The sequence below is a fragment of the Myxine glutinosa genome, chromosome 1 (genome assembly GCF_964187855.1).
Source record: "Myxine glutinosa chromosome 1, kmMyxGlut1.1, whole genome shotgun sequence".
Lineage (NCBI taxonomy): Eukaryota > Metazoa > Chordata > Myxini > Myxiniformes > Myxinidae > Myxine > Myxine glutinosa.
Genome location: NC_136261.1, coordinates 4,100,953 through 4,119,212, shown reverse-complemented (window position 1 = coordinate 4,119,212; position 18,260 = coordinate 4,100,953). Strand labels below are relative to the sequence as shown.

At 40.4% G+C, this 18,260-nt stretch overlaps 1 protein-coding gene across 2 annotated transcripts in view; it reads left to right on the top strand.

Moving 5' to 3' along the window:
* LOC137420882 (proteoglycan 4) overlaps positions 1 to 18,260 on the top strand; it is a 94,004-nt gene that overhangs the window by 38,217 nt on the left and 37,527 nt on the right. For both annotated transcript variants that reach the window (XM_068106368.2, XM_068106358.2), the window contains exon 5: positions 5,958 to 6,032. In XM_068106368.2, coding sequence (XP_067962469.2) covers positions 5,958 to 6,032 — 75 coding nt within the window. The remainder of the gene's footprint in view (positions 1 to 5,957; positions 6,033 to 18,260) is intronic.

Sequence of the window (18,260 nt, the reverse complement as noted above, 5' to 3'; positions counted from 1 at the left end):
GTTAGCCTTGCGGTCCCCATGACAATCTTCTCCATATTGCCCTATTTTCTGCATCTCTCCTTGTTAACCCCCTTGCCCGCATTTCTTCTTCCACCATCTTTAGCCAAGTCTTTCTCGGTCTTCCCCGTCCTCTACTTCCTTCTACATTAACTTCCATCACTCTTCTCAATCAGTCACTTTTATCCTTCCTCAACACATGACCAAACCATCTCAACCTGTTCCTCTTCACAGCATCAATCACAGGCTCTATTCCCATCATCTCTCGCAATTCATCATTTGTCTTCCTCTCTCTCAACGATACTCCGCACATCCATCGAACCATTCGCATTTCCACCCTTTCCATGATCTACCCATCATGAACTTAAAATGTACACCCAAAAGTGCACAGAATAAACCACAACCGTACCAATAATACATCCACAAATACCCACAACCTATCGCAAAAAAATCACAAAATGTCCATAAAACAATTACAAAACAAGAAAGAGCAATCAGAGATTGCAAACCCTCACCAGGATGTATTTTCAGTGGTTTTTAAGGCTTTTGTGTGAAAACAAATATAGCGGCTGAACCACGTGACCGATGACGTCATCATTATTTTTTTCCTCTGCTAATTTATTCCTAGATTATGCTCAAGAAATTACATCTTGATCGGATGAAGTTTTGTACTTGTTGAATTATGACGTCATAATTGAGGCACCTATGACATCATCATTAACATATTTTATTCCCCATGGAGAGTTCTTTACCATGAGCCATGTCTCAATTTTTTCTATGCAGCGCTTTCAGAGATATAGAGGTGCAAATGTTTTCGGTTTTTCCAAGATGGCGGCCGAACCACGTGACCGATGACGTCATCATTCTTCTTTTTTTTTCTCCACCAAATTTATGCCTACATGACGCTCAAGAAATTTCATCTTCATAGGATGAAGTTTTGTACTTGTCGAATTATGACGTCATAATTGAGGCACCTATGACATCATCATTAACATATTTTATTCCCCATGGAGAGTTCTTTACAATGAGCCATGTCTCAATTTTTTTCTATTCAGCGCTTTCGGAGATATATAGGTGCAACATTTTTAGGTCTTTCCAAGATGGCGGCCGAACCACGTGACCGATGACGTCATAATTATTTTAAAATTATACAGGTGGATTTGCACCTATTATGAAAATTTCCTGTCAATCGGACCAATGGTTGCAGAGGAAATTATATTTATTCTGTGCGGACAAACAGACTGATGAAAAATCACTCATAGAGCGACACTTGGCAAAAGAGAACAATGTAGAATGGCACTCAGTAGACTAGTAGAGCATCCTTTTGACCTCAAAAATAATTAGTGGTAGAATTCAGTGACCTGATATGCAAATCGTCTTCAAAATTTTAGTTAATCTGATGAAAATTGACAATTTTAGAAATTTGGCCGATATAGACCTTTTGGCCTATGTTGACCTCAAAAATAGTTGATGGTTGGTTTCAGTAAACTGATATGCAAATCATATTCAGATTTCAAGTCAATCGGATAAAAATTGAGGATTTTAGAAATTAAAAAAAGTGGTTGACCTTTAGCTTATGTTGGTTGACCTTATGACCGATGTTGATCCCAAAAATAGTTGGTGGTTGAATTGAGTTCGCTGATTTGAAAATCCTATTCAAATTTCAAGTCCATCGGATGAAAATTGAGGATTTTAGAAATTTGAAAAAAGTGGTTGACCTTTGGCCTATGTTGACCTTTTGACCTCAAAAATATATAGGATTTTGTCGGACCACGAACTCTACCATTTGGTGAAGTTTCGTGAAGATAGGTTTAAAATTGTAACCTGTAGGTATATAAGCAAGTATAAGTGAGCGGACAGACAAACAAACACACACAAACCGGAGTGATCAACACACTTGCAAAAAAACAAAGAAGCTTTTTTTGCCATGTAACAAACAAACGGCCTCAAATGCAATACCCTCTCCTCAGGCGAGGGTAACGAGAGTGATGCGACTGTGTTGCCAATATGCCTCCATGTAGTCCGTGGCCGTGACAACAGGTAGATGCCCTAATTCACTACAAAATGAAATCTTGGGAAAGTAACAAAATGAACTATTGGGAAAGTAAGAAAATGAAATCTTGGGAAAGTAACAAAATTAACTCTTGGGAAAGTAACAAAATGAAATCTTGGGAAAGTAACAAAATGAAATCTTGGGAAAGTAACAAAATGACCTCTTGGGAAAGCAACAAAATGAAATCTTGGGAAAGTAACAAAATTAACTCTTGGGAAAGTAACAAAATGAAATCTTGGGAAAGTAACAAAATTAACTCTTGGGAAAGTAACAAAATGAAATCTTGGGAAAGTAACAAAATGAAATCTTGGGAAGTAACAAAATGAAATCTTGGGAAAGTAACAAAATTAACTCTTGGGAAAGTAACAAAATGAAATCTTGGGAAAGTAACAAAATGAAATCTTGGGAAAGTAACAAAATGAAATCTTGGGAAAGTAACAAAATGACCTCTTGGGAAAGCAACAAAATGAAATCTTGGGAAAGTAACAAAATTAACTCTTGGGAAAGTAACAAAATGAAATCTTGGGAAAGTAACAAAATTAACTCTTGGGAAAGTAACAAAATGAAATCTTGGGAAAGTAACAAAATGAAATCTTGGGAAGTAACAAAATGAAATCTTGGGAAAGTAACAAAATTAACTCTTGGGAAAGTAACAAAATGAAATCTTGGGAAAGTAACAAAATTAACTCTTGGGAAAGTAACAAAATGAAATCTTGGGAAAGTAACAAAATTAACTCTTGGGAAAGTAACAAAATGAAATCTTGGGAAAGTAACAAAATTAACTCTTGGGAAAGTAACAAAATGAAATCTTGGGAAAGTAACAAAATGACCTCTTGGGAAAGCAACAAAATGAAATCTTGGGAAAGTAACAAAATTAACTCTTGGGAAAGCAACAAAATGACCTCTTGGGAAAGCAACAAAATGACCTCTTGGGAAAGTAACAAAATGAAATCTTGGGAAAGCAACAAAATGAAATCTTGGGAAAGTAACAAAATTAACTCTTGGGAAAGCAACAAAATGACCTCTTGGGAAAGTAACAAAATGAAATCTTGGGAAGTAACAAAATGAAATCTTGGGAAAGTAACAAAATTAACTCTTGGGAAAGTAACAAAATTAACTCTTGGGAAAGTAACAAAATGAAATCTTGGGAAAGTAACAAAATTAACTCTTGGGAAAGCAACAAAATGAAATCTTGGGAAAGTAACAAAATTAACTCTTGGGAAAGTAACAAAATGAAATCTTGGGAAAGTAACAAAATTAACTCTTGGGAAAGTAACAAAATGAAATCTTGGGAAAGTAACAAAATGACCTCTTGGGAAAGCAACAAAATGAAATCTTGGGAAAGTAACAAAATTAACTCTTGGGAAAGTAACAAAATGAAATCTTGGGAAAGTAACAAAATGAAATCTTGGGAAAGTAACAAAATGACCTCTTGGGAAAGCAACAAAATGAAATCTTGGGAAAGTAACAAAATTAACTCTTGGGAAAGTAACAAAATTAACTCTTGGGAAAGTAACAAAATGAAATCTTGGGAAAGTAACAAAATGACCTCTTGGGAAAGCAACAAAATGAAATCTTGGGAAAGTAACAAAATTAACTCTTGGGAAAGTAACAAAATGAAATCTTGGGAAAGTAACAAAATTAACTCTTGGGAAAGTAACAAAATGAAATCTTGGGAAAGTAACAAAATGACCTCTTGGGAAAGCAACAAAATTAACTCTTGGGAAAGTAACAAAATGAAATCTTGGGAAAGTAACAAAATGACCTCTTGGGAAAGTAACAAAATGAACTATTGGGAAAGTAACAAAATGAAATCTTGGGAAAGTAACAAAATGAACTCTTGGGAAAGTAACAAAATGAAATCTTGGGAAAGTAACAAAATGAAATCTTGGGAAAGCAACAAAATGAACGATTGGGAAAGTAACAAAATGAACTATTGGGAAAGTAACAAAATGAAATCTTGGGAAAGCAACAAAATGAACGATTGGGAAAGTAACAAAATGAACTATTGGGAAAGTAACAAAATGAAATCTTGGGAAAGCAACAAAATGAACTCTTGGGAAAGTAACAAAATGAAATCTTGGGAAAGCAACAAAATGAACTCTTGGGAAAGTAACAAAATGACCTCTTGGGAAAGTAACAAAATGAAATCTTGGGAAAGCAACAAAATGAACGATTGGGAAAGTAACAAAATGAACTATTGGGAAAGTAACAAAATGAAATCTTGGGAAAGCAACAAAATGAACGATTGGGAAAGTAACAAAATGAACTATTGGGAAAGTAACAAAATGAACTCTTGGGAAAGTAACAAAATTAACTCTTGGGAAAGTAACAAAATGACCTCTTGGGAAAGTAACAAAATGAACTCTTGGGAAAGTAACAAAATGACCTCTTGGGAAAGTAACAAAATGACCTCTTGGGAAAGTAACAAAATGAACTATTGGGAAAGTAACAAAATGAAATCTTGGGAAAGCAACAAAATGAACGATTGGGAAAGTAACAAAATGAACTATTGGGAAAGTAACAAAATTAAGTATTTGGAAAGTAACAAAATGAACTTGGGAAACCTGTGTTGATTGGTACAAGAGCAATCAACACAGAAAGTAACAAAAGTCCCCTGGTACCATTACTTGGGAAAGTAACAAAAGGAACTATTGGGAAAGTAACAAAATGAACTCTTGGGAAAGTAACAAAATGAACTCTTGGGAAAGTAACAAAATGAACTCTTGGGAAAGTAACAAAATGAACTCTTGGGAAAGTAACAAAATGAACTCTTGGGAAAGTAACAAAATGAACTCTTGGGAAAGTAACAAAATGAACTCTTGGGAAAGTAACAAAATGAAATCTTGGGAAAGTAACAAAATGAACTCTTGGGAAAGTAACAAAATGAACTCTTGGGAAAGTAACAAAATTAACTCTTGGGAAAGTAACAAAATGAACTCTTGGGAAAGTAACAAAATGAACTCTTGGGAAAGTAACAAAATGAAATCTTGGGAAAGTAACAAAATGAACTATTGGGAAAGTAACAAAATGAACTCTTGGGAAAGTAACAAAATGAACTCTTGGGAAAGTAACAAAATGAAATCTTGGGAAAGTAACAAAATGAACTCTTGGGAAAGTAACAAAATTAACTCTTGGGAAAGTAACAAAATTAACTCTTGGGAAAGTAACAAAATGAACTCTTGGGAAAGTAACAAAATGAACTCTTGGGAAAGTAACAAAATGAACTTGGGAAACCTGTGTTGATTGGTACAAGAGCAATCAACACAGAAAGTAACAAAAGTCCCCTGGTACCATTACTTGGGAAAGTAACAAAAGGAACTATTGGGAAAGTAACAAAATGAACTCTTGGGAAAGTAACAAAATGAACTCTTGGGAAAGTAACAAAATGAACTCTTGGGAAAGTAACAAAATGAACTTGGGAAACCTGTGTTGATTGGTACAAAAGCAATCAACACAGAAAGTAACAAAAGTCCCCTGGTACCATTACTTGGGAAAGTAACAAAAGGAACTATTGGGAAAGTAACAAAATGAACTCTTGGGAAAGTAACAAAATGAACTCTTGGGAAAGTAACAAAATGAACTCTTGGGAAAGTAACAAAATTAACTCTTGGGAAAGTAACAAAATTAACTCTCTTGTGCAGCTATCATGGTCTATGATCTCTTTAGTCCACTTCCACTCTTTAATCAGAACAATGTCTTATATCTGAGGTTTTATTTTGAGATACAACCTCAAGTTTGTGCTCTTGTTTATTCATAATTTTGAGATCTGAATCTGTGTCGCAATTACCTTCACTTCTTGAATTGAACAGCACATTGCAGTATTTGCAGTATACAATTTTAACATTTAGCATATGCCATACTATATGTTCGTTTCTAATCCAGCCCTTCACCATTCCAATCTTAGATACAGACCTTTGCCAAGGAGATCCTCCCAACGCCTTCACGACATTGAGCAATGGAGCTGCGGTCGTCTTCCGGGGTATGTCACAGGGATTCATGGTCCCCACAAACGGGTGAACGGGTCTACAATGACAAATGGTCTCCTCGACATAAAACTGTCATGAGAATCGATATGATCCTCATTAGATTTCTTGAGAAATCACCAGAGATTTCTTTTAAGGGGATGTGGTTTATCAGTGACTCGAGGTCAAGAAGCCTTGGAAGTTTGTTTGCTGATAAAGAGTTCCAGTTGACATCACAGTTCGTCTGCCATTGCCATCCTGTTTCACCCAACAGTCCAGACTAATGCCCGTGCATAATGCTAGGGGAGTATGCACTTGTGCTAGTCTATGCACTGTGCTAGTCTATGCACTTGTGCTAGTCTATGCACTTGTGCTAGTCTATGCACTTGTGCTAGTCTATGCACTGTGCTAGTCTATGCACTGTGCTAGTCTATGCACTTGTGTCCACTTTTTCTCCGAGGAAGACGCCCTTCCTTCTTTTTCCTCGTCTGGCATCACCTTCAAGATATTTCCTCATAACACGTTCGCACTTTCCGCAGGCCTTTGTCACTGAAGTGCCTGCCAAACACACACCAGAAATTACACCGTGTTCGAAGTCATCGAGGTCTTCTCTTCCGGCCATGCTGGTTCTTAAAACCAGACTCAGGCCACACAACGAGGAATGCCAGGAAGAGACTTGCAGATTTCATGCGCCGGTCACGTACATGTGGAAACTCCATACTTTGCATACAAGTTGTACGGCCAGTGTACTCTGGTGTTGTACACCGCTCCTTTCCTATGCCATCTCCAGGCGCTGCATACCGTCATTGCCGGGCACCGAAGGGGGCTCGGCAGTGACGCACGCTGAAAGGGAGTACTCAGTTTTCACTCTGGTTGTTTTCTTGCTTTCTTTCTTTCTTTCTTGTTTGTTTGTTTGTCCAGGCGATATCTCAGCCATCCTTTGAGCTTGGAAGCTGAAATTTCGGCACAATAGTGAGCAAGTCCTTTGTCAAAAACGATATTTTTTGTTTTTTGATTAATCAATTAATTGAGGAGTTATTTAATTATTAGCGATTAATTAAGTACTTATTTAATTAATCAAATTTCCTTTCTCTTCTGACCATTAACTCAGGCACCTTTTGAGTTAGGAAGCTGATATTTGGATATGTCAATGACCAGGTGATTTGGCTACAAAGGCTATTTTTGATTTATTAATTAATCAATTAATTATTTAATTATTCGATGAATGACAAAAAAATTTTTTTTTTGAAGTTACACATTCTCATGAAATGGTGGTGGTTTATGTGTTCTATAACCGAATTGATTAATAATTTAATTTTTTAATGATTATTATTTATTTATTTTCATTATTAATCATTTATTTATTTTCTTTCTCATTTGGCCAATATCTCAGGCACCTTTTGAGCTGGGAAGCTAATATTTGGACATGACAGTGACCAAGTGATGTGGCTATCAAGGATATTTTTGATTTGTTGATTAATCATTTAATCGATTAATTATATTTATTGATTAATCAATTAATTATTTAATTTTTTATTAATGACTTGTTTAATTAAATTTTTTAAAGTTACATCTTCGGATGAAGCACTAGTGGTTTAGTTATGCTATCAGTCAATTGATTAAGAAAATATTTTTTGCTAATCTTTTACTGATTTTAATTATGCAATTAATCAATCTAATATTGTGCACCACTCTCTTGAAATACAGTCTCTATGACCTGCACGGCGGTATTGCCTGGTGCCAGGGGCGCCGCGGCATTGACGCACTAGAGGATATTTAATTATTTGGCATGGGCGCGGTGTACTTTGAATGTATCTTTACTTGTTTCCATTTTTTTTTGTCCGCTACCTGTACACAAGGTGCCTCTTTGTAGACACTGTCTCTTCGGCATTTTCTTGGGTCAGGGGGTGAGCCTTTACATGTAGACTCCCAAACAATGCTTTAGAGAGGTGGAAATAGACCAACCTGGGAAAGAAAACACAGTCTAGATTAGAGGAAGAGTAAACTTTATCAAGGCCACTGCTTGTGTACATCAGCGGACAATTCAAACAAGAAGTTTTTATCACCTGAAGATTGACAAAGGTTTGCCACCTGTCATGGGAAATTACCAATGTGAAGATGGGAAGGAAGGAAAGAAGGGGAAGCGTTTGGAATGGAAGGATAATATTGTTACATTTGATTGAACTTACACTCGGTAATGAAAATGAATAAACTTGAAGTGAGGAGGTTGGAGGTAGAGCAACGTGAGCGGAGAACAAATCAAACTAAAATACGAAATTTGGTGTCTGTCTGTCTGATGATTGACCGCAATACTTTTGATCGTAACTTATCCAATCTCAATCAAACTTGACAGGGGGACTAAAGGTCACAAGATGAAAGTTGTAGCGAATTCAGTTGCCCCTCTTCCCAAGGGGGTTTTCCCCGCCAATGGGGATGCGTGTTGAGGTGTATATCCATGTTAAGATAGCTTTATTGTGGCGTTTTTCCAAAAACGCTTCTAATAACAAAAGCATAATATTAATGTTATTACAAAACAATATCATGGAATCCATCATTCCTTCGGATATCAAATCTTTCCTCTTGTCCAATGGCTTGATCTCTGATCATCAATTTGGATTCAGACCAGGTCACTCTACTCTGGACATGCTGCTTCTGCTGTCTCAACAATGGATGGAGGTCCTCAATGCCAAACAGGAAATCAGAGCTGTCTCCCTTGACATATCACGTGCCTTCGATACGGTCTGGCACCCTGCTCTGCTCACCAAACTCTCCTCCTATGGTATCCATGGAAATCTCCATGCATGGCTTGCGGACTTCCTCTCTGGTCGTAGTCAACGTGTGGCCCTGAATAGATTTCTCTCATCTCCCCTTCCTGTTGTTGTGGAATTTTGGACAGTATGTAATTGATGAATCAAGAATTCAATGTCCAAACCTTTTGTCAGAAGAAGGATTGACAAATTTTAATTCCCGAGGAAGATATCACTTTAGTTTACAAGAAGTGCACAGCAAGAAACAATAAACCCTTATCAAACCAAGAGGAAAACACTGCAAATCAGGAAGAGCACACCGCCAGATACACAACAAAATCCTAAATCAAAGTCCTAAGTGAAAATCCTGGTACAGTAGAGATGTACAAAGAAAACGTCATAAAAACACACCAAATACACCAGCATGAATAGTATACAATATCGACATACTGTATCGACAGCCAAGCGAAAATCCTAAGTACAATATCAACATACAATATTTACAAACCAAGTGAAATCCTAAGTACAATATCAACATACAGTATTTACAAACCAAGTGAAAATCCTAGTAGCTGAAGTTGTCAACATGTCTTTTATACCGGCTGGCAGGGGCGCTGTAAGGGGAGGAAAAGTTAGGATGATTCCAAGGGCCCTGAGTAGAGGAAAAATGTTGTTCCTGGACCACCCTCATTTCTCCATTCACTTACATGTAAATTTTCCTCTCACCCTCATTTTCTTCATTTCCCCTTAACACCTCTATTCCTACCCCCCTTGGCCTTATGGACCTTTTACTCTTACTATACTATCAATGTTGTTCATTAGACCACTCAAACAACGATCCTACAAATATTTGTTTATGCATAGGAAATAATTTAATTTTCTTTCCACTCCCATCACCATCTAATAAATTAACAAAGAAGATGTTTGAGTTTGGTTCTTTTTCAAGATATTTTAACTGAGCTAAGATAAAATGATAAACCTCCCTCAATGTTCTTGTTTGAGCACCTCCAGTGCCACACACCATTTTGGTAGGCTCTGCCCACTTTTTTGCTAAGCTCCGCCCACTTTTGCTAAGCTCCGCCCACTTTTTTTGTTATTATATCAAATCATCCGTTGGTGATGAATATAACAAGTTAGAGGAGTATAGAGGCTCAAATGCCCCAGAGGAGTTTGTGAAACGACTAGAAAAAGACTGTGTTCGATTAACCAAGATAATGAGAGAAACCAATAAACCAATGTCCTTGACGAGTGAAGAGAAAAGGGAATTTAGAAAAAACAATGTCTGTCATATTTGTGAGGAAAAAATTGGTGGAGGCCTAAAGGTTAGAGATCATTGTCATCTCACTGGTAAATATAGAGGTATGGCTCATCAAAGTTGTAATATTAATTATAAACTCCCCTCTTTCATTCCTGTCTTTCTTCATAACAATGCTCATTATGATACGCATCTATTTATTAATGAACTTTCAAAGACATCTGGAGACATTTCAGCAATACCAAACACGGATCAGAAATACATTTCATTCACAAAAACAATTCATACATCTCCTATAACTCATATCAGATTTCTTGATACATTTGAATTCATGGCAAGTCCATTGGCTAACTTGGTTCAAAATCTAAAAGAGTTTCCATGTCTTTCTGAGTATTTTTCAGACAAAGATTTACGAACACAAAAGGGAATTTATCCCTATGACTATATGGGCTCATTTGAGAGATTCAATGAAACACAAATTCCTTCAAAAGAAAATTTCTATAACAAATTAAATAACAGTCATATACCTGATAAAGATTATGTACACGCACAAAATGTTTGGGAAAAATATAACATCAAGAATCTTGGTGAGTATCATGATTTGTATCTCAAAACTGATGTGCTTTTATTGGCTGATGTGTTTGAGGTTTTTAGATCTGTTTGTCGTGCTGGATATGGATTGGATCCTGTTCACTATTACACAGCGCCTGGATTGGCTTGGAGTGCGATGTTGAAAATGACAAAACTAGGTTTGGATTTGATAACCGATGTTGATATGCTTTTGATGATTGAAAAGGCTAAAAGAGGAGGAATTTCACAAGTCTGCTCGAGCAGATATGCAAGAGCAAATAACAAATATCTTCCAAATTATGATTCAATGAAAGAGAGTTCTTACTTGATGTACTATGATGCGAACAACCTGTATGGCTGGGCAATGTCTCAGGCTCTTCCTTATGGAAAACTTAGATGGGTAAAGGAAAAAGACTACAAAAAGGTTTTACAAGATGTATGTATCTCTACACAAAAAGAATTGGATGATTCAAAGGTTGGTTATTATTTTGAGGTCGATTTTAAATATCCCAAAGAACTTCATAATAAACATAAAGATCTTCCATTGGCTTGTGAGAAAGAGTCCAAAGAAAGAATGGTTGAGTGATTATCAACGATCGTTTGATATAGGTGAATCAACAGAAAAATTACTTACTACATTATATAACAAGAAAAATTATGTTCTACACCAAAGAAATTTGTGACAATATTTATCAAAAGGTCTAAGAGTAGAGAAGATCCATAGGGTCCTAAAGTTCAATCAAAGTCATTGGCTAAAGGGGTACATTGATTTTAACACACAAAGAAGAACAGAGTCAAAAACAGATTTTGAGAAAGACTTTTATAAATTGATGAATAATGTGGTCTTTGGTAAGACCATGGAGAATGTGAGGAAAAGACAAAATATCAGACTCGCAACATCTTGGGAACAAGCATCAAAATTAATTAATAGACCGAGTTTTACTAGAGCTGAGGTCTTTCCTGAGAACTTTTGTGCGATCCATTTGATTAAAGAGAGTATTGAAATGGACAAACCTATTTATATTGGAACATCAATTCTTGATTTATCAAAGTCATTAATGTATGATTACTTTTACAATAACTTGAGGAAGAAATATCAAAATGATGTTAATCTACTTTATATGGATACAGATAGTTTTATTTTGAAAATTAATATTGACGATGTTTATTCAGACATGAAAGGGGACATTAATATCTATGACACTAGTAATTATAGTCTAGAGAGTGGGTTGTTCTCTTCTAAAAATAAAAAGGTGATTGGAAAGTTCAAGGATGAATTAGGAGGAAATGTTATGAGTGAATTTGTGGGATTGAGGTCTAAGGTTTATGCTTATAAATATATTGATAATAATATTGAAAAGAGTGATAAAAAGTTGAAAGGAATAAAGAAAAATGTTATTAAAGAAACAATAAACTTTGAAAATTATTATAATTGTTTAACTTTAAAGAAAGAGGAGTTTAGGAAAATGAATACAATAAGAAGTTATAAACATCAATTATATTCAGAAGAGGTGAATAAGAAAGCATTGGGGGCTTTTGATGATAAGAGGTTTATTTTAGAAAATGGAATTGATAGTCTCCCTTATGGTTATAAGTGTTAAAATATATATAAGTGAGAAGATAAAAAGGGGGGTTAGGGATTTTAACGGGCTACCGCCACCTTTTTTTATGAATATATAAATGATAGAACCAAGTATCAACCAAACCAAAGAGTGGAGAAGAAACCAACCTTGGTATATAAATGGAAAACATAATGAATGTGAAAAATATCAAATAGGTAAAATTGAAAAGGCAACTGGTAAAAAAGTTCACAAAACAAATAAGAGAATGAATTTAAATACCGGTGAGTTGGGTGAAAAAGATGGAAATATTTTTGAGTGGATGGGAAACTTTGATGGTTGTCAGGAAAATATATACTTTAATTTTAAAATGGTGTGTGGCACTAGAGGCGCTCAAACAAGAACATTGAGGGAGGTTTATCATTTTATCTTAGCTCAGTTAAAATATCTTGATAAAGAACCAAACTCAAACATCTTCTTTGTTAATTTTTTAGATGGTGATGGGGGTGGTAAGAAAATTAAATTATTTCCGACGCATGAACAAATATTTGTAGGATCGTTGTTTGAGTGGTCTAATGAACAACATTGATAGTAAGAGTAAAAGGTCCATAAGGCCAAGGGGGGTAAGAATAGAGGTGTTAAGGGAATGAAGAAAAATGAGGGTGAGAGGAAAATTTACATGTAAGTGAATGGAGAAATGAGGGTGGTCCAGGAACAACATTTTTCCTCTACTGCCCTGCACTGACAGGGGCCCTAAAAATTATTAGAACATTAGGTAAAAATTCTCAATATTAAATTATTAACCAGGCTTTGCAGTCTTGCCATGCTGTCCATTGAAAGTCAGTTGGCTAGAAAGCTGGACTTCAAAGACTTGATCAGTGACTTTGCTAGTGGCGCTGGGCTCTTGGTGTGGAAGGCTGAGCAAGGACCAGTGATAACTAAATGGCATGGCTATGGATATTGGATCACTACACTTGGTATGTATTGTTACGGCCCGCGGATAAGATGTTGTGTTTGCCGAGCGGATGGCCCCGCAGTCGTACAGTTACCCCGACTAACCCGATTCCCGAACGTTGGCCGGATCGCGCCACAGATATTCAATTGGGAAAAGACTAAGGCGACACGGATGTGAAGAAGAAGCAGACAAAAAGGTTGGAAATACGAATATAATTTATTTGCTATTTACAGGCTCAAAAAAACCAAGGAGAAGGAAAGATAAGAAAATAATATACAGAAGATATTAGAGACACAGTGAAAATCGCTAGCTTATCTAAACAGGCTTAATTAATACCCAGGACAGAACAAACAAAACAAACTCACGTACACAAGAAGGATGGAAAGGCAGGAATCGTTTGGAGGGATGAGCAGGTGGAATCACAGGGCACAACGAGCAGGTCCACTCCGGGCGGGAAGCGAGGAGCCGGCAGCTCCTTGTATTCGGCTTTAGCCTTTACACCGCACACCGGCAGGGTCACTCACTGCCCCGTCAGGGCTTCACGCGGCTGGTTGAAGCGGCTCTCTGCAGAACTCTTTCTTTGCACTTCTGGACTTGGCCTCCTCCTCCGTCTCTGGCGCACTTCTGGTTTCGCACTTCTCGCAACCCTTTCTTTGCACTTCTCACTTGGCCTCCTTCTCATCACTCCTTGGCGCACTTCTCTCCACCGCCCACTCAACGCAACCACTGACCACCGACAACTTCTTGCGCGCGTGCCTTTATAGCGCCTCCGGCGATTAAGCCGCCGGCCTTCAGGACACGCCCATCGGTGTGCTCACCTCGGCCCTGGTTAGTCGCGCGACCCTCTGGCTCCGCCCTTGATGACGACGGGCAGGCACGCCTTTCTTCCCCGACCCGAGCACATGTTCAATGGTGGTTTTGGAGGGGATGTAATGTGCAATCGAGGCTTGGCAATGATGAAAGGGGATCTACTCTTATTTAATGCAGTGCAATGGAGTGTCATCTTAATGGAAGACAAGGCCTTACCCTAATACACATAATAAGATATAACTATTGAACAGGGGTATTCTATGATTGGCTAACGTGTATGCTTTATGGACTAATTATGGGACGCCCTTTGACCTTTACACTACGGAGGTATTTACAAGGAATCATTACATTTTACAGAGGGTGATATTTACAACAATTTACTATACAATACAACACAATAAAAAAACACAATCCTCATTTCCGCAACACTGCACCCTCCTCCTCTTAGGCACCTCCCGGGCCTATAACTTTAATTTAGTGTGACACGTAGGTGTAGTTCCCTCTACTTTTAACCTGACCCTGAGTGCGACAGTTTTAAAACATAAATAAATATGTCCCGCTGCTCCATTGCACCCTACCTAACAGACTCACGCCCACAGATAACCGAATTGCGGAATGGTCTTCAAACTATACACTGACGGTGGGGAGCATTATTTACACTGACGTTACTTTATTTACAAAACGCAACCCAGGACCTGTGATTGTTCTTTCTGGGGGGGGGGGGGGGGGGGGGACAGTCTGCTCTGCATCGACGCACCATGAAGCACCCACAACGCACCAACACACCCTCAAGCACTAATCGGTGCACAGTCATCACTGGTCATGAAAATAAAAACAACAACCCCTAACCCTGCAGGTGGTCTCTTGCTCTTCGGCTCCCTCTGCTGGCTATTATTATTTTCCTGGTGTTGTCATCTTCCTTTGCTGGCGGCCTATTTGCATTAATAAAATGCACCCAACGTGTCCATTTTTATTTATTTATGGCCCACAGGGGCTGACTAGTGTGGTTCACCTGTGGGGCATCGGTGCCCTGTGGCCAAGGTCCGCCAGCAAGATCTCGGGCCTTCATGGCCGGTTCCAGCAGAGGGGCCATGCCCCAACCCATGGGGTCCATAAGTGGTGCTCGGCCACAGACATGTGGTCCATAAGGTGGTGCATCGATGCAGACAGCTGGTTCTGGGAGTTCCGGGCGCACAATGGTGGACTCACGCACGCTCCCCTCGGCGCCCAGTGGCGCACGGGTCCTCATGTGGGAGACAAAAGGGGGACAAGACAGATGAGCGAGGGGTAAGGTCACAAGGGTACACATCAAACAAGGCAATGCAAGGCGAAGTGCGTACGGAGAGCGAAGTGAGAAAGCTCGTCCCTACCGTACATCACCCCCCCTGTCACCTACTCTACCCTTGCCCTTACCCTATATTTACAACATCTACACATTTACAAATTCGTCACTACTGTCACGTCTCCCCATATCTCTTCTATACCAAATACGTCACCACAATCCCTCTATCCAAAATTTGCCATCACCCTATTCATCATCAATCCTCATAAGGAGGAAGAGATGGAACATCAAGCACAATGTCACACCCACGTCATGATGCGTCTCACATTCCAAACATTTGCATCAAAAATAATAAAAACAACAAACCATGGCATGGTGTGGAGGTACGTCATCCCAGGTGAGTGGATGCAGATGGTGCGAGGAGACTCCAATCCTAACTATCCTCTAAATGACTTTAACACACTTTACACTACCCGGGGTCTTTCCCTGCCAATCCATTGGCCAACTTACACTGTGGGTTCTAAAAACCAATTCCCATTGACCAAACTGTGGTGCTTCTCAATTTGGGGTCTCACTCCCCCGATTCAACTCCCTGTGCCCTTGCACAATTTCAGGACTGGGGCGTGTAGCTCTCCCAGCAGGTCTACCCACCTGCACACCTCCACCACTGCAGTTGCCACCCGAGCTTACCTAGCTCCTCACCCTAACCTATCTAATTGGGGAAGGCCCCTCCTGGCTCTGTCACCCCTCGGTGCCCTCTGGCACTGGGCTACCCGGGTCCGTCCTCCGGATCCTCGGGCCCCATCCACAACAACTCTACCGGCTCCCAGAGCCCACCTGCGGCCTCACCTGGCCGACATCCTCACAGTGGTGGAGTGGCCAAACCAACTACACACACTAACAGGCTACACGCCCAGCCATTTCCACAACACTAATGCACCCATCCAAATACCATTCTTTCACCCGCACCACAGATGCCAATATCCAACCACAATTTACCTGTACCCTCTACCTCACACTTACACTACCCGCCCCGGGTATTCGTGATGGGGGTCCACTCTTCCCCCATTCACACCTTCGCACCATCCACTCCACTCCATAGTTTCCACCATACTCACTCCACGACCATCCATTCCAATACTCCAGATATTCCACACTACCATTTATTCCATACAACCATTCTCCATACACCTGTTGTTGCACACCTGTGCAATCTTACCTGGTGCCACCTGCACCCTCCTTCCTTCCTGGACCATTTGGTCAGCACAATACACATCACCATCACTCACTCAAACACTGCTCCAGACACCTGTTCAGTTGCACACCTGTGCAATCACACCTGTTCACCATACACACGGCATCATCTAATCTACCTGGTGCCCTGCTAACTTAGTGCTCCCCGTCTTCCCTTTAAACTAAGCACATACCACGTCATTGTCATCCAAACTAATCTACCTGCATCCCCACTACAGGTATCATTGTCACTACCTAATCTTAACGTTACCTAAGGTCATCTTCTCGGTCCCTATCATTATATCCTAACCCTCCCGGGCTAGTTTTCACTGCCATAAACCCCATAAATCTAGTGCTCCTTTGCCCCCGCTGTGAGGGATGACAGAGTTGCCATCCCACCACATCGGGCATCTCCCACTACCAATTTTGCTCACCAAATTCCAGTCAATCAAAAATTTGCCAATCACTACCCATCATCTGCCAATCATTACTGCCAATCATTCTACCAATCATCAAATTTTGCTTTGCAATTTCGGGTCCAATCCACTATCCTCGTCATCAGTCTTCTCACTAGTGCCTCTCGGTGCGCCAATTCACTTCTAAAGCTCGGCTTCGTAAAGCCGAGCAATGAATGCGGGTTGCTTGGTGCCAGCGGCTGGATACGTCCGGCATTCGGTGCAGGGAAGGAGGTTTACCCGGGCCGAGATCCCACGCACCACCTCGGCACAGAGCCGTCCAATGGCCCGATCTCGACCTATCGGAACGCCTCAACAAAAGGGGGTCGCCATGACGACCCTTCCTATCGGGCTGCCCGCTGCGCCTAGTGGAGCACGGACGCGGCCGTTCAAAGCGCGGCCCGGCGTGGATCTCGCACGGCGGTTCTTTCGAAACCGCCGTGGTTCGGATCCCCGCTGGTCCTCGCGGCACGCGAAGCTGCCCGGCGCGGACCCAGGGCCCGATTCGGCTATAAGTCGCTCTAACCGCTAACCCGGTTACCGTCGATGCTTCACCTGCATGCTCACACGCATACGCTACCCCTTTCACCCTCACCGAGCTCGGTGCTCCAACGCCGCCCGTACACCCCGCATACTTCGCTATTGCACTCGTTCTTTCGCTCACAGACTTGGTCACACACCTGACCACCGCACACCTTTGCACACATTCGTCGTTCGCACACCTCACCAACACACCTTCGCGCCCCCTCCTCGGTCACCTCCTCTGTGACAATCACAGGTGTGCTCTCACTTGCACACCCAACCACGTGCCTCACTACTAACTCAAGTGTGTATTCCCACACACGCTCTACCATTCCAGGTGTGCATCCTTCCATTCCAGGTGTACATCCTCTCTTACCTGCCACAACCAACTCACGCTCCGTGTCACTCTCACTACTCTCACCACCACTCTTGACAGCGCACTCTTTCCTCATGCACTCCTCTGTTACACACCTTCCTCGCGCATCCTCTTGCGCACACTCTCCCGTTACTTCCTCCGTAACACTCACCACCGGTGTGCTTTCTCCCTTACTTTTGACAGTCCACTCTTTCCTCATGCACTCCTCTGTTACACACCTTTCTCGCGCATCCTCTTGCGCACACTCTCCCGTTACTTCCTCCGTAACACTCACCACAGGTGTGCACTCTCTCGTTACATCCTCTGTAACACTCCCCACTACGCGCTTCCATGTGCTCCCTCGCACACGCGCTACGACCGACTCACTCTCGACAGCACACTCACTCCTCGGCGCGCACTTTTTCCTCACACACCCCAGAGTCAGACATTCTCGCACATCTCCTCCTTCGCACACCGTACCTGTCGCACACTTCACCAACGG